At 37.5% G+C, this 25,903-nt stretch overlaps 1 protein-coding gene across 4 annotated transcripts; it reads right to left on the bottom strand.

Moving 5' to 3' along the window:
- Window positions 1-23,355, bottom strand: LOC121875369 (ankyrin repeat and SOCS box protein 3-like). Of its 4 annotated transcripts, none has more exons than XM_042379919.1 (15): window positions 23,332-23,355; window positions 22,492-22,629; window positions 21,232-21,346; window positions 18,872-19,033; window positions 17,079-17,188; window positions 16,740-16,909; window positions 16,278-16,448; window positions 12,707-12,844; window positions 12,347-12,455; window positions 10,286-10,397; window positions 8,867-9,017; window positions 8,142-8,291; window positions 3,850-4,019; window positions 2,929-3,086; window positions 1-772 (listed from the first exon to the last, which is right to left on the bottom strand). In XM_042379919.1, the coding sequence occupies exons 2-15, from the start codon at window positions 22,570-22,572 to the stop codon at window positions 590-592; spliced, it is 1,980 nt and encodes a 659-aa protein (XP_042235853.1). In that variant the 5' UTR covers window positions 22,573-22,629; window positions 23,332-23,355; the 3' UTR covers window positions 1-589. The 4 variants fall into 4 exon arrangements, with proteins under 4 accessions (XP_042235853.1, XP_042235852.1, XP_042235855.1 ...); XM_042379918.1 differs by lacking the exon at window positions 23,332-23,355 and adding an exon at window positions 22,800-23,234; XM_042379921.1 differs by lacking the exon at window positions 23,332-23,355 and adding an exon at window positions 22,800-23,234 and having other exon boundaries at window positions 12,707-12,826.
- Between the last annotated feature and the right edge of the window lie 2,548 nt (window positions 23,356-25,903).

Raw genomic sequence — 25,903 nt, 5'->3', positions numbered from 1 at the left:
GTTATTGAAGATTTTTATTAATTTAAATGATAGTACTATATATGTACAGTACTAATGCCGTGTACAGGAGTTTGGACGTGTGTTGAATTGTTACGTATTTATCAAAAGAAGTAAAGGCGAACAATTGTTATGAAAATACAAATTAATGACACTAGGAGGTATCAAAACAGCTGGCACAGATGCAACCACTAGTAAAATATTTTCCCCTTACAATCTCTTATTTCTCATTAAATAACAAACAAGTTCAACCAAACCTTCTTTATGCAGGAAAACACAATATGCACAAAGTAAATAGAATTTAACTCACACCATAAATGGCTGATAATTTTTTTTTGTAATGACTGCTCAAAGTAGCAATGGCAGCTAGTGAATTTGAATTTAAAAAGATCAAAGTTAATATAAAACAAGAATTTAAATTATAATTTTTCCCTTAACGTGCCCACAGTGATAATTATGGGAAACTACGAAATTAGGAACGACGCAAATAGAGGATTTACTGTATCTATATAAAAAGAAGAGACAGATTTCCTACTGACTCAAATATTGAGATCCCTTTCATGGGCAATACAGCAGTTTGTGCTAAATGTCTCTACTCATCTTCATGCTCCTCAGCAGTTTCCATCTCTTCAGCATCACTTTCCTCCTGTAAGGGCACTAACAGGTTGTTTAGCTCTTCATCCTCACTTGAGTCAGTGTCCATGGGAGACTTGGGAGAGAGGTAGATAGGCATGGCACTCAGGGGTGGGGAATGGTACAGAGTCTCTGTGTCTATCTGTAAAAGATAAAACAAGTCTGAAATTTGTGTGGCTATTAACTGAGCTTTAGAGATTAACTTTGGGGTTGTTAAATGACTTCTGTGTTTGGTACGAAGCATTTTAAGGGCATTATACCAGGTCAATAGTGGACAATGTTCCCACTGCTGGATCTTACCGACTGAGTCTGTTAAATATACCAAACAAAATGATGTCCCTTATTGAAAGGGTTTACTGTATAGTGTCGTGTCAAATAAGTGATGAATTTATTCCAGGAACTATCTGAACTGGCCCACACACAAGTTAATATGAGCACACTGTCCAGGTGTTAGTTTTTAGCACAGTATGATGACAAAACTCTCACAGGATATTACCAAGCCAAAAATTCCTGTCCGAGTCTGATAACATGTAATTTACTGCTTTGGTGGGCAAAGGTAGCCAGTGGTTTGTTTAATACCCCTATTGTTTCCTGGTGAGTTTGTCCTCTATGGCACAGTGGTATTACAGTAGTACCCCGATTTACGCGGTCAATTGAACCCACAGGGTACCGTGGAAAGTGAAAACCACGTAAAGTGAACAACAGAACATATGGGATTAATTCCAATAGAGACTGGCCCGACCCCCAACCTCCACTTTTTCCGACACAATACCTATGTTGTAGTAAAAATAACATCTAAATTTTATGATGGTATGCTCACACAATTAATATTTAAGAGAAATACAGTCGCCAGGTTAATGTCCATTCAAATAATGGACTCAAATCCACCCCCCCCCTCTTCCCAGCTCACTAGCTCCTACCGATTAATGTTTGGGTGAAAACTCTAGATTTTAACGTTTAGTAATAAATAATACCTCAGACTAAAGTTGGGATAATATAATTGACATTTCCTGATTCCTTGCAGGTCAGGGAATATTTTGAATGTAAACTTCATATATTTTGCACAAAAGATAAAATATTTGCTTTTGTGTAAACCAAATTATTACTTTAGATCTAAAATTTGTATGTTTAATGCAAAATCCATGATGTTTATAATCCAAATGATCATCATATTGTAAGAATTCCAGCAATGTAAATTATATTCTGGTCGAGAAATTGATGAATTTTATGAGCTAAAACAAATATCTTCAGTTAATAAAAAAAATATTCTTCATGACACTATCTCTCAATCAAAGTACCCCACCTTGCCTCCCTCACACTCACGCCAGCTGGGTCGGTCGGTCCCAACCCTCCCCCCACCCCCCACCTTCCCTCCCTACCAGATAAATGTGGTGAAAACTAGATTTAACGTTTAGTAATAAATAATACCGGATAAGTTAGGATAATATAATTGACATTTCTGGATTCCTTGCAGGTCAGGAATATTTTGAATGTAAACTTCATATATTTTGCACAAAAGATAAAATATTTGCTGTGTAAACCAAATTAACTTTAGATCTAAAATTTGTATGAAATCCATGATGTTTATAAAATATGAAATTCAAATATAATTTTTTTAGCAAACAAATCTATAAATAAAAAAAATTAGACACTATCCAATCAAACGGTCCTCCTCCCTACCAGAAAGTGGGGAAAATAATTTACTTTAAATAATACCAGACTAAGTTAGTTAATTGACATGATTCCTTGCAGGTCAGGATTTTGAATGTAAACTTCATATTTTAAATAAAATGTGAAACCAAATTCTTTTGATCTAAAATTCTAATGCAAAATCCATGATGTTTATATTCAAAATGATCATCATATTGTAAGAATTCCAGCAATGTAAATTATATTCTGGCCGGGTAATTTGTATGAATTTTATGAGCTAAATAAAAAAAAAAAAAATTATACTTCACCGCGTATATGAGTAGATGCACCGCGGAAAGTGAAAGTCTGGTTCTGGCAAGGTACCGCGTAAATGAGAAATCAAATGAGAAATCACGTAAATGAGAAATCGCGGAAAGTGAAACCGTGTAAAGCGGGGTAATACTGTACTGTACCCTGACAAAACCTGTGTTATTTGGTTGGGCCACACTGGAAAACACCCTTCTCAAATTCAGCTCGGGAACTAAACCTGGGACACAATTAAGATAAGCAGTCTCACTACGGCTGTACCATCAGGAAGAGGAATGATTAATATAAAGGAGTAATAAACAATATACTTGACATAAATAAAGAAAACACATTATCTCACACCTGTCGAAAGTTTAGAAGGTCCATAATTATGGGAGGCAGTGGAGCATCCATATATTTTAAATGATTAAGAGATGATGGTAGTCGACGCCAACCTCTCTTATCCCCAACAGCACGTCGGACTGCCAGTACACACAGCTGCTGCAGAGACTTGGGGGTGCCTAAATAATAGAGATTATTACTGTAAACCATAGAGTGACCTAAATATTTAGTAAAACATAAGCATTAAATATATAAAAAGAATAAATCTGCAGTAATAATGAAAACTTTGTCAACATGACACTCAGGTGAAATGAGCCCCCCACAGTGACTGGCCTAGAAGTGCAAAAGAATGTTTTTCTCAGTATGTCATTCAGGAGAGGTGTTCATATACTTAACTAACTCATAAATACTGCACAGTATTGTACATGTATTGGTAATACTGTAATATAAAATAAGATAATACTGTCCAGTATACTGAACTCTCAATTATTTGTACTTAATGTTAATTTAGCAGGTTTTGGCACTGCTGAAATCTAAAGATTCATTTAAACATGTGACCAGTGTTTGCCAAATTCTTGTAAATCTGTCAAAATTGTCCTGCTCATGTTGCATCAGGCTGTGTGGCTGGGAAGCTCAAGCAGTTGTTTGTCATCTCTCAAACAAAGCCAGCGCTCCCTTTGTGTGCATATTCTCTCTACATTCTCACATAAGCTATTGCCAAAAGAGGGATCACTGGACTGAATTTTTTTATGCAACATCAATGTATCAAACTCTTGTCAGGGATGCATCAAGAGTAACAGAAACCCTGAGATGCATCAAGAGTAACATAAACCTTGAAATGATACGATAAACTACATATATATGAGAGTTGCACAATACTGTACAAGTACATAAAGCCGCTTCCTCACCTTGCATACTCAGCCATATATAATACAAACTTACTAATAATAGAATCTAGGTTATTCCAAGCTGTGGTAAGATTATCATCTTCTACCATCCTGCCTTGGTCAAACAGTAGCCTTGTGTCCAGAGTAAGTTGTGGAACAAATAAGTTGAGGGTATGGAGCGCTGCTATCACACGCCACGGGAACATGGGATACACTTCATAAAATCTGAAATTCAACAGAAAACTTGTAGTACACTCACCTAAGCTAACCCTCAAGCACCATATTACAAGGTACGGATAGCCAATAGTAAACACACTGCATTTGCCATTTTTCATCCATTCATTCTATTGTAACACCCCATAAAGCTAAAGATGTGTGGAATACTGAAACAAGTAGTCGCTGTTTATTACAATGGTTCTGTTCCTGAAAACACTCGCCTCTAAGTTGAGGCACTTTTAGTGTTTCTCGATGAAAGGTGTACACTGGTGGGTCTTTTTGCAAACATTATGCACAATTTAAGTTTTAATGTTGTGATACAATATTATGGTGTTGAGGTGCTTTAATATTATGGTGTTGAGGTCTTTAATATTATGGTGTTGAGATGCTCTAATATTATGGTGTTGAGGTGATTTAATATTATGGTGTTGAGGTGCTTTAATATTATGGTGTTGAGGTGCTCTAATATTATGGTGTTGAGGTCTTTAATATTATGGTGTTGAGGTCTTTAATATTATGGTGTTGAGGTCTTTAATATTATGGTGTTGAGGTGCTTTAATTATGGTGTTGAGGTGCTTTAATATTATGTTGAGGTGCTTTAATATTATGGTGTTGAGTCTTTAATATATTATGGTGTTGAGGTCTTTAATTATGGTGTTGAGGTGCTTTAATTATGTATGCTTTAATATTATGGTGTTGAAGTGATTTAATATTTTGGTGTTGAGTCTTTAATATTATGGTGTTGGGGTCTTTAATATTATGGTGTTGAGGTCTTTAATATTATGGTGTTGAGGTGCTTTAATTATGGTGTTGAGGTGCTTTTAATATTATGGTGTTGGGGTGATTTAATATTATGAATTGTTGAGAGGTGCTTTAATATTATGGTGTTGAGGTGATTTAATATTATGGTGTTGAGTCTTTAATTATGAATTGATTTGAGGTCTTTAATATTATGGGTGTTGAGGTGCTTTAATATTATGGTGTTGAGTCTTTAATATTATGGTGTTGAGGTGATTTAATATTATGGTGTTGAGTGCTTTAATATTATGGTGTTGAGGTGATTTAATATTATGGTGTTGAGGTGCTTTAATATTATGGTGTTGAGGTGCTAATATTATGGTGTTGAGGTGATTTAATATTATGGTGTTGAGTCTTTAATATTTTGGTGTTGAGGTGCTTTTATAATTGTTGAGGTCTTTAATATTATGGTGTTGAGGTGCTTTAATATCTGGTGTTGAGATGCTTTAATATTATGAAATATTATGCTTTAATATTATGGTGTTGAGGAGTCTTTAATATTATGGTGTTGAGGCTTTAATATTATGGTGTTGAGGTGCTTTAATATTATGGTGTTGGGTCTTTAATATTATATGGTGTTGAGGTGCTTTAATTTATGGTGTTGAGGTGATTTAATATTATGGTGTTGAGGTGCTTTAATATTATGGTGTTGAGGTGATTTAATATTATGGTGTTGAGTCTTTAATATTATTGTGTTGAGGTGCTTTAATATTATGGTGTTGAGGTGATTTAATATTATGGTGTTGAGTCTTTAATATTATGGTGTTGAGGTGCTTTAATATTATGGTGTTGAGGTGATTTAATATTATGGTGTTGAGGTGATTTAATATTATGGTGTTGAGGTGCTTTAATATTATGGTGTTGAGGTGCTTTAATATTATGGTGTTGAGGTGATTTAATATTATGGTGTTGAGATGCTCTAATATTATGTGTTGAGGTGCTTTAATATTATGGTGTTGAGGTGCTTTAATATTATGGTGTTGAGGTGCTTTAATATTGCGGTGTTGAGATGCTCTAATATTATGGTGTTGAGGTGATTTAATATTATGGTGTTGAGGTCTTTAATATTATTGTGTTGAGGTGCTTTAATATTATGGTGTTGAGGTTTTAATATTATGGTTGGGGTGATTTAATATTATGGTGTTGAGGTGCTTTAATATTATGGTGTTGAGGTGATTTAATATTATGGTGTTGAGTCTTTAATATTATGGTGTTGAGGTTATTATGGTGTTGGTGATTTAATATTATGGTGTTGAGTCTTTAATATTGTTGAGGTGCTTTAATATTATGGTGTTGAGATGCTCTAATATTATGGTGTTGAGGTGATTTAATATTATGGTGTTGAGGTCTTTAATATTATGGTGTTGAGGTGATTTAATATTATGGTGTTGAGGTGATTTAATATTATGGTGTTGAGATGCTCTAATATTATGGTGTTGAGGTGCTTTAATATTATGGTGTTGAGGTGCTTTAATATTATGGTGTTGAGATGCTCTAATATTATGGTGTTGAGGTGATTTAATATTATGGTGTTGAGGTCTTTAATATTATGGTGTTGAGGTGATTTAATATTATGGTGTTGAGGTGATTTAATATTATGGTGTTGAGATGCTCTAATATTATGGTGTTGAGGTGCTTTAATATTATGGTGTTGAGGTGCTTTAATATTATGGTGTTGAGATGCTCTAATATTATGGTGTTGAGGTGATTTAATATTATGGTGTTGAGGTCTTTAATATTATGGTGTTGAGGTGATTTAATATTATGGTGTTAAGGTGCTCTAATATTATGGTGTTGAGGTGCTCTAATATTATGGTGTTGAGGTGCTCTAATATTATGGTGTTGAAGTGCTTCAATATCGTATTTTTTTTAAGCCTACTTGGGTAAACACTCCCACTCTGACTGTTGGGATGTGACCCCTTTGACACCATGCTGTAATGTGTTTGATGTACGATTATTCACTTAACGACGATCAGGTTTTCAGAAATGCATCACGATCGTATATTGAGGGATGCCTGTACTGATCAAACATCCACCAGATATCAATACTGGACTGTACTGTATTTTAAAAATTAACTTCCCCAGGGAAGTGAAAGTATATCTCGACAGACTATGTTGTCAATAACATCTTTTTTTCAGCCAATACCAACACAAAGTGCAACTCACCTAAAATCTACTGTGTCTATATTGCAACACTGTGCAACACACAACTCATCTACTCACTACATGCCTAATATTTGTCCAGCACAGATAATATTTCAAAATAACTCTCACAAAAGATCTCTGGGAGTGACTGACAATTGTTGTAGGATACATGAAGTCCATCAGTTTCACACCATGTGAGGCAAAGGCTACAAAAGCAACAGCAACTCATTCATTTTATAGATTTATAAAATGGAAGGATAGGTGTGGGAGTAATGTATACTTGTGTGAGTTGAAGTAATGGAAGAATCAGTAACAACACGACTGGTTGCTACACTACATGTACTGTAGTGTGATAGGACTCTGTGGTTTACACAGATACTGAACACACAAAATTATACAGTATTACCCCGCTTTACGCGGTTTCACTTAACATGATTTCTCATATACGCGGTGCCTCGCCAGAACCGAACTTTCACTTAACGCGGTTCATCTACTCATATACGCGGTGAAGTATAATATTTTTTATTTTTTTATTTAGCTCATAAAATTCATACAAATTACCCGGCCAGAATATAATTTACATTGCTGGAATTCTTACAATTTGATGATCATTTTGAATATAAACATCATAGATTTTGCATTAGACATACAAATTTTAGATATAATGTTTACTCTGAGTAAATATGTTATCTTTTGTGCAAAATATATGACATATATATTCAAAATATTCCTGGTCTTACAAGGAATCCAGCAATGTCAATTATATTATCCTAACTTTAGTTTGAGGTATTATTTATTAAAATCTAGTGGTTTTCCCCCCAAAATTTCTCAGAGAGGGAAGAGCCAGCAGTGTAGTGTGAGAAGAGGGGGAGGGAGTTGAGTCCATTATTTGAATGGACATTAACTTGGCAACTGTATTTCTCTATTTCTCTTAAGTATTAATTGTGTGCATGTACCATCATAAAATTAAGATGTAATTTTTACTAGAACATAGGTATTGTGTCGGAAAAAGTAGAGTTTGGGGGTCGGGCCAGTCTCTATTGGAATTAATCCCATGTTCTGTTGTTCACTTAACGCGGTTTTCACTTAACGCGGTACCCTGTGGGTTCAATTGACCGGGTAAAGCGGGGTACAACTGTACATGGTAAAAATAATATTTAGAATTTATTTACAAGAAAAAACACTTACGAACTGGAACAGTATTTTTCACAGAGTTTTTCAAGAGTGTCTCGGTTGAAAACCTGGTGTGCTGGTGCACCCTGTTGTAGAAGTCTGAAGAAGGCGACGACATTGAACAAAGATGAAACATATAGAGCTACTGGCAGGACATTACTCTCTCTGTAAAGATGGAATTAAATTAACGTAAATGTGTTATCTGCGCTTAAAGTATTCTGATATAATATGTACTCTTCTCCCTCTCTTGTGTGGGATAGATCAAGGAATACAAAATCCTCAAGAAAAAAAAGATTGATATAAGAGTGTGAGTGGTGCAACACATGAGTACAGTACAGTAGAGAGTGAAGCAAGAGGTTGTAACAAGAACACTGCACATAGGGTTTGAGCAGCAGGTTCACAGGAAGGAAAAGAACTACCACAGTATGGAAAGAAGTACACCTGTATTAGAAAATATATTTAATTTTGCAGTACATAGAGAAATATAACTTGATACACATCGGTCAATGATATATCTCGGGTGAAGTATGTGTTGGACTATCATTACAGACGTGGTTATCAGATAACCATTAATTAACGCTGACTACATCAATGTGTGTATGTTCGTACGTGTGTGTACTATACTATACAGTGTTACAAGAACAAAACATCAGTGGGAGAGCTGACTTGGAGAACAAATTTTTCTGAGTGACTGCACATTTGGCATATTAATACTATATAGTATACAGTACTACAGGCACCTTTTTTTGTACATAACATCAGCACCGTGATCAAGTAGATACTGGACGATCTCAGAACCGAGAGCGCCTTCACCATACGAGATGCGCTGATGTTTGACGGCTGCTACCAGGGGTGGCAGACACAACATGTTCACTGCATTTACACAACTCCCTGCATAAAAAAAAACACAGGAGTATAATAAACTACCAAAAAATTAAAAACAAACAATGAAATCGTCAACTGATATTGAATAGTACACCATAAACCAACACTGTAATACTACAGAATACAGTACTTGAATATTTCAGTTATTCAATTTACTCACAACAGTAAATTGTTTGTGACTCATTTTCACTTACTCTTTCACTTTCATACATTATTTTTCACTTTCTCATGCTGGCCAAATAAGATGGTAATGAGAAATGATAAAAATTGAAGGAAGTGGAAAGAAAGATCCTGGTGTGTAAGGTTGAAGGTGTAGCCTGTGCATCACATAGGCTAGTGACACCTGCCAGCCACTCAGAGATCTTTTGTGGAAACTGTGTTGAAGGATTATCTGTGTGGGGCGAGTAATGAGGGATGTTATTGTGTACAGACGTGATAGAGAGATGTCATTAAGGTATGATAGGAAAATATAAAATAAATTAAATTAAAATATATTACCGTACATCGAGAATTAATTTATTATGCCCAGCTAAAGAAAATCAAGACATGGATGGAAAGGTAACGGTTATTAAAACATGGACATTAGTTGACTGAACATGGATAGCAGGTGCGATCATGAGGCATTGTGAAGTACTGTATCTCACATGTGTCTCCTGTTGAAGGTCATTTATTGGAGTCTCTCTTTTAATCTACAACATTAAGTCCCTTTAAATTAAGCTGTTTATTATCACGTAAACTAACGATACTTTCAGATCCCCGTACAGTATTCATAATACCGTTTCAATTCCCGTTAAAACTGTAGTATAATAAATTTACTACACTATTCATCAGTTCTAATTAACAGCCTTTGAGAATTAATGGATGGTTAAAATAGGATCTTCATATACAGTATTTTCTTGATTTAATGAACTAATTCGAGCCACTTCTTAACATTAAATCAAAATTTCCGCTCAATAAAATGTGTTTCATTTTCGCTCGATTAAGCGAACTAGTTCACTGAATCGAGTGAAAAATAGCGTAATAAAATTATTTCCACTAAATCGAGAGTTCGTTATATCGGATTCCATTAAATCGATAGTATAGTATACTGTACTCATCATTGTATGCTGTATCAAATATTACTTCCACTGGCACCTCTGTATTATCCACTGTTGCTCATTTTCAATTACAGTACATCTGTATGTTAAACAATAAAATTATGATACATAAGGCATAGCCGAAATGTGTTGTACAAGGGACCTCTTCAGAGGGAAACTGTTAACATTATAACCAACCTTTGTCTATCATTAACTTTGCAGTGTCCACCCTCTGTCTGGTGAGAGGCTTAGAGAGGAGGAAGCCCAGTGGCGTGTCAACACATGTACCAAGATGCAGCACCAGGGGTACCTGAGAACAATTATGTAGTACAGTATAACTACATAATATAAATACATAAACCATTTACACTTTATATACCATCCCCCTCTATCCTACTAGCTAATTCAGGCACAATCTTCTCTCCTTGCCTATCCTTAACCACATCTTCCAATTTATCCTTCTTTCTGAGCCTCAAACTCTCTCACCAAATCTTTCAATCCAATTTATTGCATTCCTGGTTTGAGAATATCCTCTCTACAACTTGGCCAATATATTCCTCTTATTTCTTCACATTTGATGTCACACTACAGCAATTCCATCTCTTTTTTTATCCTCATTCTAAATCTGCTGTCACTACCTTCACTCATGTAAATTATGCTGTTACTCTCAGGTCAATCTTCACTCTCCATTCTTGATAAATACAATACTGTACCTACATCATTTATGAACAAGGTCTTTATCAATTTTTCTTCTGCTAATTGTGTCCCTTTGAACCTCCTCCATTCTCTATGCCTTCCTATCACAACAACCTCCTCCACTTATGCCAATCATCCATTACTGAGTTCAACTTTGAAATACTGTACACTACAATGGTATCACCTGAATCACTCATTTGAAAGGTACCGTATTTTCTTTTATTTGGACCCAAATTCTGGAACAGGGTGGTAATATCGACAATATTTACCTAGATTTTGCCAAGGCTTTTGACAGTGTACCCCATGAAAGGCTGAAAATTAAACTGGAAGGGTATGGGATTCGGGGAAATGTCCTCGCGTGGATTGGAAACTTTCTCCATGACCGCAACCAGAATTTGGTAATTAATGGCACGAAATCATCATGTGTACCTGTCACAAGCGGGGTACCACAGGGCAGTGTATTGGGCCCGCTGTTGTTTGTTTGCTTCATAAATGACATGCCTGAAGCTGTACATTCCTCTATGCAAATGTTCACGGATGGTGCCAAGATATTTCAGGATATTAAGAACCAAGCAGACTGTGAAGAGCTGTAGAAGGATCTCTGTGAGCTCCAAGAATGGTTGAAGAAATGGCTGCTAAGATTCAATGTCACAAAGTGTAAGAGGTTGCATCTGGGATGTACCAACGGTAAGGAGGCGTATCAAATATCCCAACGGGACAAAGAAACTGCATTAATTGAGACAATGTGAAAAGGACCAAGGTGTGTACGTTGACAATGAGCTGAAGTTTTCGGGCCATTGCGAGAAGAAGGTAAATCAGACAACTAAATAATTAGGTCTTATAAAAAGGTCGTTCAGATGTCTAGATGGTCCGTCCATCGTAACGATCTTCAAGAAATGCTTCCCTGTCTGGCGTACTGTCACCCCGTCTAGTCCCCGAGATATGCTAGGGACTGTCAGTTGATTGAAAATGCCCAAAGGATGGCCACCAGACTTGTGCCTGCACTGCAGCACCTCAGCTACCCAGAGAGATTGGAGCGCCTGAACTTGCCTAGCTTATACTACAGACGGGCAAGGGGGGGACCTAATTGAGGTGTATAAACATCTCAAAGGGCCCTTACCTGGAGATGGCGGACGGTCGCCCCACTAGGGGTCAAAGCTTAAGGTTGAAGAAGCCGCAAGCCCAGAAAACTGTGAGGGGTAACTTTTTCTGATTGAGAATTGTGAACTCTTGGAACAATCTGCCAGAGTGTGTTGAGACGTCACTGAGTGTGAGCTCTTTCAAGGCCAGATAGGATAAGTACTGGAGCAGGTTCAGATATACTTAGAAGCCAGTGCTTGCCCAGTACTTGCCAACAGTGCGTAACAGAGACTTATCCGATTGCCCAAGCAGCTAACAAGCCGATCAGTGGTGAAGAGGATAAAAGTAAGTAGAAGTATAAAAAATAAAAAAAAAATAAAAAAATTACTTAATTCTCTGCTTTATGAATCTTAAAATGGCACAAGTTATATCTACATTATGCTGTGTGAAATAGTAAGAGTGAAAAGGTCAGCTGTAGTTAACCTGGCGGAAAAGGTCAACGTCGGCCTCATCAAGGGCAGCGTCGCTACTCTCCTGCAAGAACTTGTCTGGTGGAACCCCAGCCTCTATCAGGGTCCTCAAGCACTTGAATCTGGTGAATTATATTTATTTTTTATTATTAACTCTTCTTTGTTACCCCCTTGAGGGCTAGATAAGTATTACAACAAATAATCAAGAGACTTTAAGAAACAATTCATTTATGGAATATAAAGGACTAATAAATAACACCATGAAAAGAGCTTAACTACTGGTATATAAGAGATTAAATGATGTAAGTCACTAAATATACAAACGGTACTGTATACAATTGCATCTTACTTCACAGCCAAAGAACACACTTACCTATCCCACTCAACAGCCAAGTGGAAAAAGCTGTACTTAACAAGCTCTGCTGTCTCTGGGATGATGAGATCTCTGGGTGTAAGGCTAAGGATCTTCTCCAGGACGGCTGTGCTGTCATCACTGTCTCTACACCAACCACTAATCAGTTCATTATTGCATGTGACTCTTTTCTGTTTTTCATTAATTACAATACAGTTAATAAATTTCTACAGAGATAACTGAACACTGACAGGTACTACCTACACTGAACACTGACAGGTACTACCTACACTGAACACTGACAGGTACTACCTACACTGAACACTGACAGGTACTACCTACACTGAACACTGACAGGTACTACCTACACTGAACACTGGCAGGTACTACTTACACTGAACACTGACAGGTACTACCTACACTGACAGGTACTATGGTACCTACACTGAACACTGACAAGTACTACCTACACTGACAGGCACTACCTACACTGACAGGCACTACCTACACTGAACACTGACAGGTACTACCTACACTGACAGGTACTACCTACACTGACAGGTACTACCTACACTGACAGGTACTACCACACTGAACACTACTACACTGAACACTGACAGGTACTACCTACACTGAACACTGACAGGTACTACCTACACTGAACACTGACAGGTACTACCTACACTGAACACTGACAGGTACTACCTACACTGAACACTGACAGGTACTACCTACACTGAACACTGACAGGTACTACCTACACTGAACACTGACAGGTACTACCTACACTGAACACTGACAGGTACTACCTACACTGATAGGTACTATGGTACCTACACTGAACACTGACAGGTACTACCTACACTGAACACTGACAGGTACTACCTACACTGACAGGTACTACCTACACTGAACACTGACAGGTAATACCTACACTGACAGGTACTATGGTACCTACACTGAACACTGACAGGTACTACCTACACTGAACACTGACAGGTACTACCTACACTGAACACTGACAGGTACTACCTACACTGAACACTGACAGGTACTACCTACACTGAACACTGACAGGTACTACCTACACTGAACACTGACAGGTCCTACCTACACTGAACACCGACAGGTACTACCTACACTGAACACTGACAGGTACTACCTACACTGACAGGTACTACCACACTGAACATTGGCAGGTACTACCTACACTGAACACTGACAGCCTACCTACACTGACAGGTACTACCTACACTGAACACTGACAGGTACTACCTACACTGAACACTGACAGGTACTACCACACTGAACACTGACATGTACTACCTACACTGAACACTGACAGGTACTACCTACACTGAACACAGACAGGTACTACCTACACTGACAGGTATTACCTACACTGACAGGTACTACCTACACTGACAGGTACTACCTACACTGAACACTGACAGGTACTACCTACACTGAACACTGACAGGTACTACCTACACTGAACACTGACAGGTACTACCTACACTGAATACTGACAGGTACTACCTACACTGACAGGTACTACCTACACTGAACACAGACAGGTACTACCTACACTGAACACTGACAGGTACTACCTACACTGAACACTGACAGGTACTACCTACACTGAATACTGACAGGTACTACCTACACTGACAGGTACTACCTACACTGAACACTGACAGGTACTACCTACACTGAACACATTTACCTCCACATTTTTATATAAAACTTGCCAATTTGGGATAAGCTACAAAATTTGCATCATTAATTTAATGCTGCCTAAATTCACACCTATTATTGACAACACAAACAAATAATAACAGTAATGTAAAGACAATGAAACTCCCCTGCCAGCTTCACAAAATGCAACAAGTTATCGATACATGGTAACCAAGAACTGATTGTAAAGGAAGAAGAATATAACAGAGTCCCAATGATAAAAAAACAAGATCCAATTTATTTGTTAAACAACCAAACTGAGAAATAGTGAAGACAAGGACAAACAATCACAGTTCTCTATCTTGATCTACTCAATGAATAAAGTTACATAAAGAACCTACAGCTTGTCCCTTAGAGCAGTGACAGTCAAGAGCTAGAATTGAGTTCTGCATTGTGCACCCAGGGATGAAACCTTTTAAGAGCAAACTCTTACTTTTAATGGTAAAGTAACTGAGGAAATAGGCAGCACACTGTAAGGGTTCACATGTAATATACTGTATATGCTAATAACCACATAGGAAAATGGAAAACATGAAGTTCCCAAGCACTTCTGTGTAATTCACAGCCTCTGGTGAGTCTCACCCTGAAGATGTGAATTACACGGAAATGCTTGGGAACTTCATGTTTTCCTTTTTCCTATGTGGTTATTAGCATATACATAGATCATGCACAACTACAGTGACTTACTTGCATGTAATATACTAAACTGTACTGTAATTTACAGGAGAAACAAGGATGCCATTAACAATCACAATTTAGATACCATATTTAATATGTTGGCCATAATCTTCTCGCCATGTACAGTAAAGTGTGTGAAAAAAGCCTAAACACAGCATCACCATATGATAAGTACTTTTATCTTATGGTTTCAGCCAACCTAATACCTGTACAGTACAGTTCTGAGCAGTAAAGGACATGAAAAAAGAGGAAAAAGTGTAATTCTTCCAAATGAGCTAAAAAGTGAGGTGGAGGAGTTGGATAAATGCAGCCAAGTAGGTCACACACTCACCAAGTACATATATAAACTGTTACCTGGTATGTGTTGAATTCACAATATATTTAAACACTGTTGATTTCCAGTAATGCAGGATTTTGTTAAGTTATTCAGTACTATTTACTCGGTATAATTAACTGAACTGATAAGCAACAACAAGAGGTAGCAGTCCCATATGTAAAAATTATAGCTGCTAAAAACTTCTCAGATTATGAGTAAAACATATACAGGTAGTTCTGCTATAACGCAATAATTGTGTTCTTGTAAAATATCGTGTTATAGAAAATCGCGTAATAGAAATAACAGGGCTTATGGAGAAAATAGGGTTAGGTGCAGATTACTCAAAATCGAAAAAATTTAGTAGTTAGCCTAACACAAAGGATAGCACAGTCTAAATAAATGTTACATTTATATCTAATAATGAAATCATACAATAAATGTAACACTTTACCTTGAAAAAATATGAATGTAACTTGATGGGGGAGAAGGGTGATTTTGAGGTTGATAACATCGAGCTTCTCTTCAAGTGTTATATCCTTTCTTTTACGATCATCACCGGGAATTCTATCACCAGAACGCTTCTTGGAGATATTCTTCTTTACCATATTCACAGTTAATACCACAAAATTGGAGAAATAGTAAGCAAAATTCGCATTATAGCAAACAAGCGTTCGCGTTATACAAATATCGTTCCTAATTCATAAATCGCATTAGAGCAAATTCGCGTTATCAAAACACGCGTTATAGCAGAACTCACTGTACTGTACACAGACCAAGTGTTTAAGTAAGTAAAGGGGAGACAATAAACTGTAATGGTGGACAAGATCTTAACTGTAATAAACAATACACAGCTTGACTCACCTGGAGGATAGTTCTGTGTCTACGGGACAAAACTCAATTGCAAAATGAAGAGCCAACACCCCGACGGTTTTCATTATTCTGACATCAGCTCCATGTTCAAGCAGCCTGAAGACAGCATCCTTCCAGTTGCTCTGAATGGCCAACATTAGTGCAGTGGTACCGTCTTGCATCCTGAACGTGGTCAGATGATCATTATTAATTTTTTCTTCTTCCCAGTTCTCCACATCTTGCCATAAAGTCATGTCCATATTTAGGTTAAGAACAATGAAGACATTAAGCTTTACCAAACAACTCGAACACATGTGTAGAGTATTCCAGTTACAGTATTTAAAATATAAAAACCAAGGTAGGTGTAGGTTATGTTATGTCCATAAATAACTTTCTGAAAATGGAACAAAACATTCTATATAAAACACTGTCTTTAAGTTTCTCCCAGTTTACAAAGGATATGACTTGCTGTACCTTGCATTGACGTTAATGTTCTTTTCCAGGAGTAAGTCAAGAACTAGGAGGGCATCAGCCGTTACATTCTGGTGGTAAGTGAGTACGTGTAGAGCTGTCCGGTGAAACTCATCAACCTTGTTTATGTCTGCACCACTTTCCAGAAGAAGTTGTGTTATTTCCAGTAAACCCTGTGTCATGATGATGCTATATAATAACTGGCACTTTATTTACTATGACTACTGTACTGTACATATAACAAATGTTCATGCATCACATCTGGCCATCATATAGTGCTACTTCTGACACCTAATTAGAAGCATTATAAGCACAACTGGTATATTAACAATGATCATACACCTTTCCAGCAGCAACATGGAGTGGCAGCCCAAACTTATGGTCTTCACGGTTAGGATCAGCTCCCGCAGCTAGCAGGTACCTCACTGTTTCCAAGTTCTTGTTTACCACAGCTGAGGTACATAATTCATAGGAAAATATACCAATGTTTATCAGGGAGTCTTGTATCAAAATGTGTACAGTATTTGTCAGAGATTCACTTAACCCTTTGGACCATTTTTTTTTTTTCCCAAGAGCATTCTCGAGGAGTGTCACTTCTCCATTAAAATGTGAAAATGGTAACTGGTCCTTCTACTTTTTTTTATCATGGAAAACCATAAACAATCCATATCTGCCATTTATATTAATAAAAACAAAGAACAACGTTTAACAGCAGGGTAAAATAATTTTATGCAAAGACTGAAAATAAACTATTTATGGATTCCTTATTTTATGCTAAAAACTTAGCAACACTATTAAATGCTTTAAAAATTCTGAAAAGCATTAGACACAAAATTATTTATTATATAACTCTTAAGATATTAATTTTTTTTACACTAAATTTTAGGCAAAATTTTATCAACAAATATTTTATATCATGTTCTTTGATATGAGGAAAAACCAACAAATTAATACAGTACAATCATTCAATTTTTATTGGTATGATGATGCAAGAAAATTATTTAGAGGTGCTGGCGCGTTGAGAAAAGTCGAACACCATGTTCAATAATATTCATCATTTGTTAACTGCTGTTGAAGAGTGTCCAAAGGGTTAAGATGTAACAGAGGGAATCATATAAAGATTCAGTCTTACATGTTTTCCCTTCAATAAAATGAATGGGAACATTAATGTGAAATGAAAGTTTTCATTATTATAAACAGGACACTATGGTTCAATACATTAGGTCAAGTGTTTTAGGGGCCACTTATGACTTTTTACTGGAAAGTGAAAACTAATGAGCTTAAATGGTAAAGTTAGTCTAGATTCTTGAGACAATATGTAAAGGGAATTTAAAACTTACAGGTACATTGTAATTGAAGTTTTAAATATTCTAAAGGTGTTTTTTACTGCACGGGTCATTAATTAACACTAATTACTCAAAATTTTAAATTATGAACCCAGATCCTTCATCAGCATGTAAAAGAGGATCTTTAAATAAAATGTGAACAGAATCTATGCCATGACCTCATCTATCAAAAGGCAAGGTATTAGGTCAGGTATATTTTTAACGTCAACCAACATTTTTTTGCTTGAGTGAAAACTAATGCATTTATAAATTAAAAATAGTCTATGTTTTCAACAAAATGTATATAAAGGTGATATAAAACTTATGGGCACAGTGTAAATGACTTAAATATTCTCAATATTTTCCATTATTTCAGAGGTCATTAATTAACACTAATTATACAGTACTGTACAGTGAACCCAGATCATTACTCAGTATATAAAGGATTTAAAACTTTAGGCACAGAGTAATTTACTTTTTAAATATACTAAATACAGTATCTTTACTTATTTCTAAGATCATTATCTAACACTAATTGCTTGAACTTTTAAACTTTGAACTGGGAACCTGTTAAAAAACTGAAAGAGACAACAGACTACAGCAGTAATGTTAATGTACAATGAGACCATATGCTTCCTTTTGGTTCCAGCCAACCAGCCAATACAATGGGATAGGGCTTAAAAGAATTAAAAAAATCCTTTATCCATATTACTGAATAACGGTAGAGGTAATGCAAGTACTGTACAATACAGTTAACATTCTGCATTTTTCTTTTTTTAATTAACTAACACACCAGCAGGGTATTGCAACCTTTTGGTAGAGGCAGAGACCAGTTGTCTCCTTGTGTCATATTAGCATCAGCTCCTGCATTAAGTAGAAGCTTCACCACTTTGCTGTGACAAGGTTGTGACAAACAAGCCAAGTGTAAAGCAGTCGTCCTCTCATGTGTCATGGCATCAACATCTGCATCATCTGAAAAATTTCAGTAGAGTACACTTAGTATATCATATGAGGCGCTCAGCATTACAAGGGGGTAAAGCGCTACTCAGGGCAAAATGCATTTTTTAATGGATACTGTATCACTATGTTTACCCTTCCTCTACATGTTGGCATCGGATGTAACCCCCCTAGGTAGACTAGAAATATAGTTGAAAGTCCTTAAAAAATAGGGTGTCATTTCGCCTCTGGCAGGGAGCAGGGAGCTACGTATCTGGCTGTGTGCTCAGTAAGTAAAGGTGGTCACATCCCATTCAGAGTGAGAGAAGCGATTTTTAGAGAGGGCAGAGAAAGACTTTGAACAGTACGTGATTGATTATGACGAGGCCATTAAAGTTATACGCACTCCTCAGGATTTACGTAAGTTCAACTTACTACGATCGTCAGGGGTAATAAAACTAAGTAACTATTATCAGAATACAGTACTGTTTTTACACAAGATTATGCAAACATTCTTCGCCTTTGTATTCGTACGTTAATTACGTTGGGGGGGGTTAATGGTGGGGGGGATAAGTGTAGTGGTGTTTCCTTATTATTACACACTATGTATTTTTATTATTATTATTATTATTATTATTATTATTATTATTATTATTATTATTATTTTCTTTTATTATAATTGTTATTTATTTTATATATTTTTATTAACTTTATTACTATTTTTATCATCATCATCATAATAATTACAGTATTGTTTTGTTTTATCCTCTTCACCACTGATCGGCTCGTTAGCCACTTGGGCGATTGGTCACGTCTCTGTTACACACTGTTGGCAAGTACTGGGCATGCACTGGCTCCTGAATGTACCTGAACCTGCTCCAGTGTTGGTCAAGTCTTGTCTTGAAGCAGCTCACACTCGGTGCTGTCACAACACTCTCTGGTAGACTGTTCCAAGAGTTTACAACTCTCACTCCGAAAAAGTTTGCCCTCACAGTTTTGATGTGGGTCATTAAAAATTACCTGTGCGCGGGTGGGCTAATGCCCGTAAAAAAAAAAAAAAAATAAAATAAAATAAAATAAAATAAAAATAAAATATACTAAACAATATTATAAATCTTTGGCTAATAATATGGACGGAAAGATAAATACTGATAGGCAAATGAGTTTTTTATTATGCTAGGGACTGTCAGTTGGTTGAAAATGTTCAAAGGAGGGCCACCAGTACTGACGCCTGCACTTCGGCACCTCAGCTACCCTGAGAGATTGGAGCGCCTGAACTTGCCGAGCTTATACTACAGACGGGCAAGGGGGGACCTAGTTGAGGTGTATAAGCATCTCAGGGGGCACTACTCAGTTGAGTGTCCTTACTTGGAGCTGGCGGACGCTCGCCCCACAAGGGGTCACAGCTCAAGATTGAAGAAGCCGCAAGTCCAGAAAACTGTGAGGGCAAACCTTTTCGGAGTGAGAGTTGTAAACTCTTGGAACAATCTACCAGAGAGTGTTGTGACGGCACCGAGTGTGAGTTCTTTCAAGACCAGACTTGACCAACACTGGAGCGGGTTCAGGTACATTCAGGAGCCGGTGCATGCCCAGTACTTGCCAACAGTGCATGACAGAGACGTGACCAATCGCCCAAGTGGCTAACAAGCCGATCAGTGGTGAAGAGGATAAAAGTAAAAAGTAAAAAAGACTAGAGCTGTTTTTGGTGATCATTAACTTGTTTTACAGTATTAGCCAACAATAAGAAAATTTTGCAGAAAAATGCGATTATTGTTGGTTTAAAGATCAACCAACCATACATGATGGGTAGTTATTCTCATTCAACTCGCGATAAAGTAATAACTATTCACAGTACTAACTTACAGTTTTCACTGTTCGCTAAGAGAGGGATTGAGCTGCACGATAACAAAAAATAAACCCTCTAGCTTAAAAAACAACAAAGTTATGGTTGTTTGAACTTTGAATAACTTTAAATGCGTTTATCTCCGCTTTTTAAATTTGGTGCTTCACCCCCTTGTAATGCAGAGCACCTCATATATAAAACACATTAAACAAATTATCCTTCAATATAGAAATGGCCAACAAATGTAAGATAGAATGACCATTACACATTTCTAACTACAGCTTATCTAGAGGCCAGAAAAGTTTATGAGGCTTCATATGATTTTAGTACAGTACATTGCTCACCTTAATGAATTAATCCAGCCTAGCTTAAACCAATCTAGCGGACTCACCCGCTAACAACAACAAGCGAACACATTCTACGTGACCCCCTGCCGCAGCCTCGTGCAGAGGACGCCACCCACGGTTGTCATGCCCATTACTTGGATGACCGGCTCGCAGAAGATTCTGAAAAGACATTGCTGAGGTCTCAAAATGCATATACTGTATACAGTAGTGTGAGAGGTGTTGTTCCATGGGTGCTGTGTGAGCCATTTTGGGGGATATTAATTCACTTGTTGCCACTAAACGAATCTCGGGAATTTTATAGTTGGTGAATAATTGTGAAAATTCTAAGAATTTTCTTTGATGGCATTTCTGACACTAATTACGTATAAGTGCGATATTTAAAATTTTATTATGTATGTTCATACATGCCGGTACAAACCCAGGACATCGAACCACTGTGGAGCCCCCCCCCCCCCATAGGTTAGATTAAAACTGTTTTTCTGGTGGCTTTTGATGTTTTGAACACTTTTTATCTTGATTTTTATACCAAATCTCTAGATTCTGAGATGGGAGGAGGGGGCTTATATTAGAAACTATTGATTTGTACCAGAAATTAAGGTCAAATTCATTCATAACATAAAAAAAAAACATTGAAAAAACAGTTTCAACTTTGATTTCGTATACAGGTAGTATAGTGGCAACAAGGGAAAATTTACCTTTTTGGGAAGGCAGTGGATATTTTTTGGTGACCAGCTAAGTTCCTACTACGTAATGCTATTTTACCACGAGTGCGCTCTGATTGGCTAATTGTCCATTACCGGCGAACAACACAAGAAGAATACATGACCGTGACTGGCGGCATTTATCTCACCCTGAGTCAATTGTTGTTCAATTTGGGTAATTTTTTCACAGATGTTATTATTATTATAAAAGAGGTGATATTTACTACAACCTAATCTAATAGAACCTGACCTAACCAACCAAAGAAACCTACCTAACTTCCTAGCCGGGCTGACCCCAAATCATATTAAACAGAAAGTACTTAGCCAATCAGAGCACACTCACGGTAAAATAGCATTACTAGGAACTGCCAGTCACGGCAAGATACCCGCTATGTTTTGGGAATCTATCTTGTCGTCTACTGAATCTATAAGTATTCTACTGATAATTTCCCTAAAGTGGTTGTTTCCCAAGAGCCAGACCTCTTAAGTATTGTGTAGCTACCTGCACTGTGCACACCTGCACTATACACATTGTATACCTGCAGTCTACAGTATGTATCAATAGAAACTTGTATAGAATAAATATCAGTGTGGGACAGTTACCTTGAGTGCCTTAACGTGACCAATACGAGCAGTGAGGCCCACTGAGGTGTTGGTGTCATCATAAGCTTCATTAAAATCCATATTGTTGACCAATGATCATTATGTTCACCCTTGACCTACACTGATCCTCTTCCTGAACTACGAAAACAGCACAATTGATCATGAACAGTAATAAGGGAGATATATAAGGCCCCTTTTCAAGTTTTAAGAACAAAATTATTAAAGTTTTTTATAATTATTTTTCAATTTCAAACCAAAGCCTTATTTTTACATTGTGGAAATATAAATTCAAGTTATCAATAAAATACCTTCCATTAAATTTGTATGTGGGCTCAATTTCTTATATAAAACACGTTTTTCACATAGTTAAGACTATTCTAAGACAATTTTCTTCTATGGTAGTTCCGTCAAAAACTTATAGTTTTCGAGTATTTTAATAGAAAAAATTACCAACAATATTAGTTGCTTAAAGTGGGCAAGGCTTTGAAGTGGAGGGAAACTGTGGGGTAAAATACTAAAAATGACACCAAAGAAACCTTTGAAAATCTGATCTATTGTTACCTAACCTTTAAAATTGTTAAGAATCACTTTTAGAGTTTATAAAGCGCTCCTCGTCTGAACACCGAAAACAAAAACACATACTAAATTCCGAAATCAATACCATTGTCTTCTAAACACAAAATAATAATAACATAAACTTTTTTTCAGTTTTAGGAATTTTAAAGGTTAGGGAATAATAGATCAGGTTTTCAAAGGTTTCTTAGGCGCTATTTTTAGTATTTTACCCCACAGTTTCCCTCCACTTCAAAGCCTTGCCCACTTTGCTTTTTACACTTTTACTTTTATTCTCTTCGCCACTGATCGGTTCACTAGCCGCCCGGACGATCGGTCACGTCTCTGTTACGCACTGTTGCCAAATACTGGGCATGCACCGGCTCCTGAATGTACCTGAACCCGCTCCAGTGTTGGTCAAGTCTTGTCTTGAAACAGCTCACACTCGGTGCCGTCACAACACTCTCTGGTAGATTGTTCCAAGAGTTCACAACCCTCAATCCGAAAAAGTTTGCCCTCACGGTTTTCTGGACTTGCTGCTTCTTCAATCTTGAGCTGTGACCCCTTGTGGGGCGAGCGTCCGCCAGCTCCAAGTAAGGACACTCGACTGAGTAATGCCCCTTGAGATGCTTATACACCTCAATTAGGTCCAATCTCTCAGGGTAGCTGAGGTGCCGAAGTGCAGGCACCAGTCTGGTGGCCTTCCTTTGAACATTTTCAACCAACTGACAGTCCCTAGCATATCTCGGGGACCAGACAGTACTCCAGATGGGGAAGCGCTTCACTCTTGAAGATCGTTATGAGGGACGGACCGTCTAGATATCTGAACGACCTTCTTATAAGACCCAATAATTTATTTGCCTGGTATACCTTCTTCTCGCAATGGCCCGAGAACTTCAGCTCATTGTCAACATACATACCTAGGTCCTTCTCGCATTCAGTCTCAACTAGTGCAGTTTCTTCACCCCGTTGGGACATATGATACGCCTCCTTACCGTTGGTACGCCCCAGGTGCATCCTCTTACACTTCGTGACATTGAATCTCAGCAGCCATTCCTTCGACCATTCCTGGAGCCCACAGAGGTCCTTCTGTAGCTCTTCACAGTCCGCTTGGTTCTTAATTTCCCGAAATAACTGAGCGTCATCGGCAAACATTTGTATGGAGGAGTGTACAACGTCAGGAATGTCATTTATGAAACAAACAAACAACAGCGGGCCCAATGCACTGCACCTGTGGTACCCCACTTGTGACAGGTACGGATGACGATTTCGTGCCATTAATCATCACACACTGCTTGCGGTCATGTAGAAAGTCTTCTATCCATGCTAGGACATTTCCCCGAATTCCGTACCCTTCCAGTTTGATTTTCAGCCTTTCATGGGGTACACTGTCGAAAGCCTTGGCAAAATCTAGGTAAATATTGTCGATATTACCACCGCGTTCCAGAATATGGGTCCAAATATCCAATACCTTGAGCAATTGTGTTAAGCAGGAGCGCCCCGGCATGAAACCGTGTTGGCAATCCTTTACAAGTTTCTTTCGTAGTAGATGTTCCATTGCAGCATCTCTGATAATACTCTCAAGTACTTTACATATTATGTTGGTCAGGCTCACCGGTCTATAGTTGTTAGTGGAGTGCCGATCGCCCTTCTTGAAGATAGGACTAATATTGTTGGTATTTTTTTCTATTAAAATACTCGAACAATATGAATTGCTGTTAGAATACAACACTAACCAATAATCTTTTTAGTATACCAATTGTATTTAATTTTATTGTTTTCTGTACACTGTTGCAACACCTATGAGACCCTGTACAGTAGGGAGTGACAGTTTGGCAAAAGTTTTCAAAATCTAATTGCTTGGGTTGGATTATTTGTCTATCGGCCACGCTAATTCCGAATATGTTTGAGTTTTTTACATCATTGCATTAGAAGGTTTGTGGATACTTTTGGGTTTGGCATGAAAAACGCGAAAAAACTGTAAATAATAAAGGGACTGGCAATGTGGCACAACCTGTTAAAATCAAGTTATTGAATTGGATTATTCGACTACTGTGTACACTGGTTCATAATATGCTATTGTTTTACAACTCGATGCGCTACAAATTATGCCGATATTTTTGCTGCAAGTCACCACATACGTCTCTCCACTTTCTTCCAGTTAGTCACTTTAGACTTGTCCCCTTCAGTTATGATGTTGTCTGCAGCTCTGATGGTGTTTGCGATGTGAGCCACTGCATCATTGGATACCTTGAACCTGTCAGCAGTTTCTCCGATCCTGTCCTCGGCTTCTTTCTCCCTTTTCCTTTTCTCTGATCTTGCTCTCCTGTCGACCATAGCCTTGAACTCATTGTCATTGACATCCTTATAATCACTATCTTCTTCCTGAGCACTGTCATCCACTGCCGACACTTTACACGACATCCTCTCCATCTCCTCCTTACTCTTTGACCTCATCTTCTCAGTTTTCCTCTCTTCCTCAGCCCTTTTCTTTGCCCTCTTCGCTTCCTTCTCCCTCTCTTCTTTCAGCTTGGCAGTCACAATTTTGTCAACGCCATCAATGCAGCCCTCCCTTCCCGGTTTCCTCTGGGCTGCCAGGAAGCTTTTCTCTCGTTCGTGCACTTTGCTGTCGTCTGCCACATCAAACAACTTCTCAGCTATATCCTCGAACCTCATCTTCAGCTTCCCGTTCTTCGTTTTCTTCCTTTTCTGTTTCTGTCCATTTCCCTTCATCATCATCGTCTCCCTCCGCATCCTCCACAGGTCGTGGACTCTCATTTTCACCCTGATTTCAGAGATAGTGGGGACAGTGGCCTTCCTATACACATCCAGTACCTTCTCAGTCACCTTGTTGGTGGCA

The sequence above is a fragment of the Homarus americanus genome, unplaced genomic scaffold (genome assembly GCF_018991925.1).
Source record: "Homarus americanus isolate GMGI-L3 unplaced genomic scaffold, GMGI_Hamer_2.0 scaffold56241, whole genome shotgun sequence".
NCBI classification, from domain to species: domain Eukaryota; kingdom Metazoa; phylum Arthropoda; class Malacostraca; order Decapoda; family Nephropidae; genus Homarus; species Homarus americanus.
This window is presented reverse-complemented; position numbering and strand designations above follow the sequence as displayed.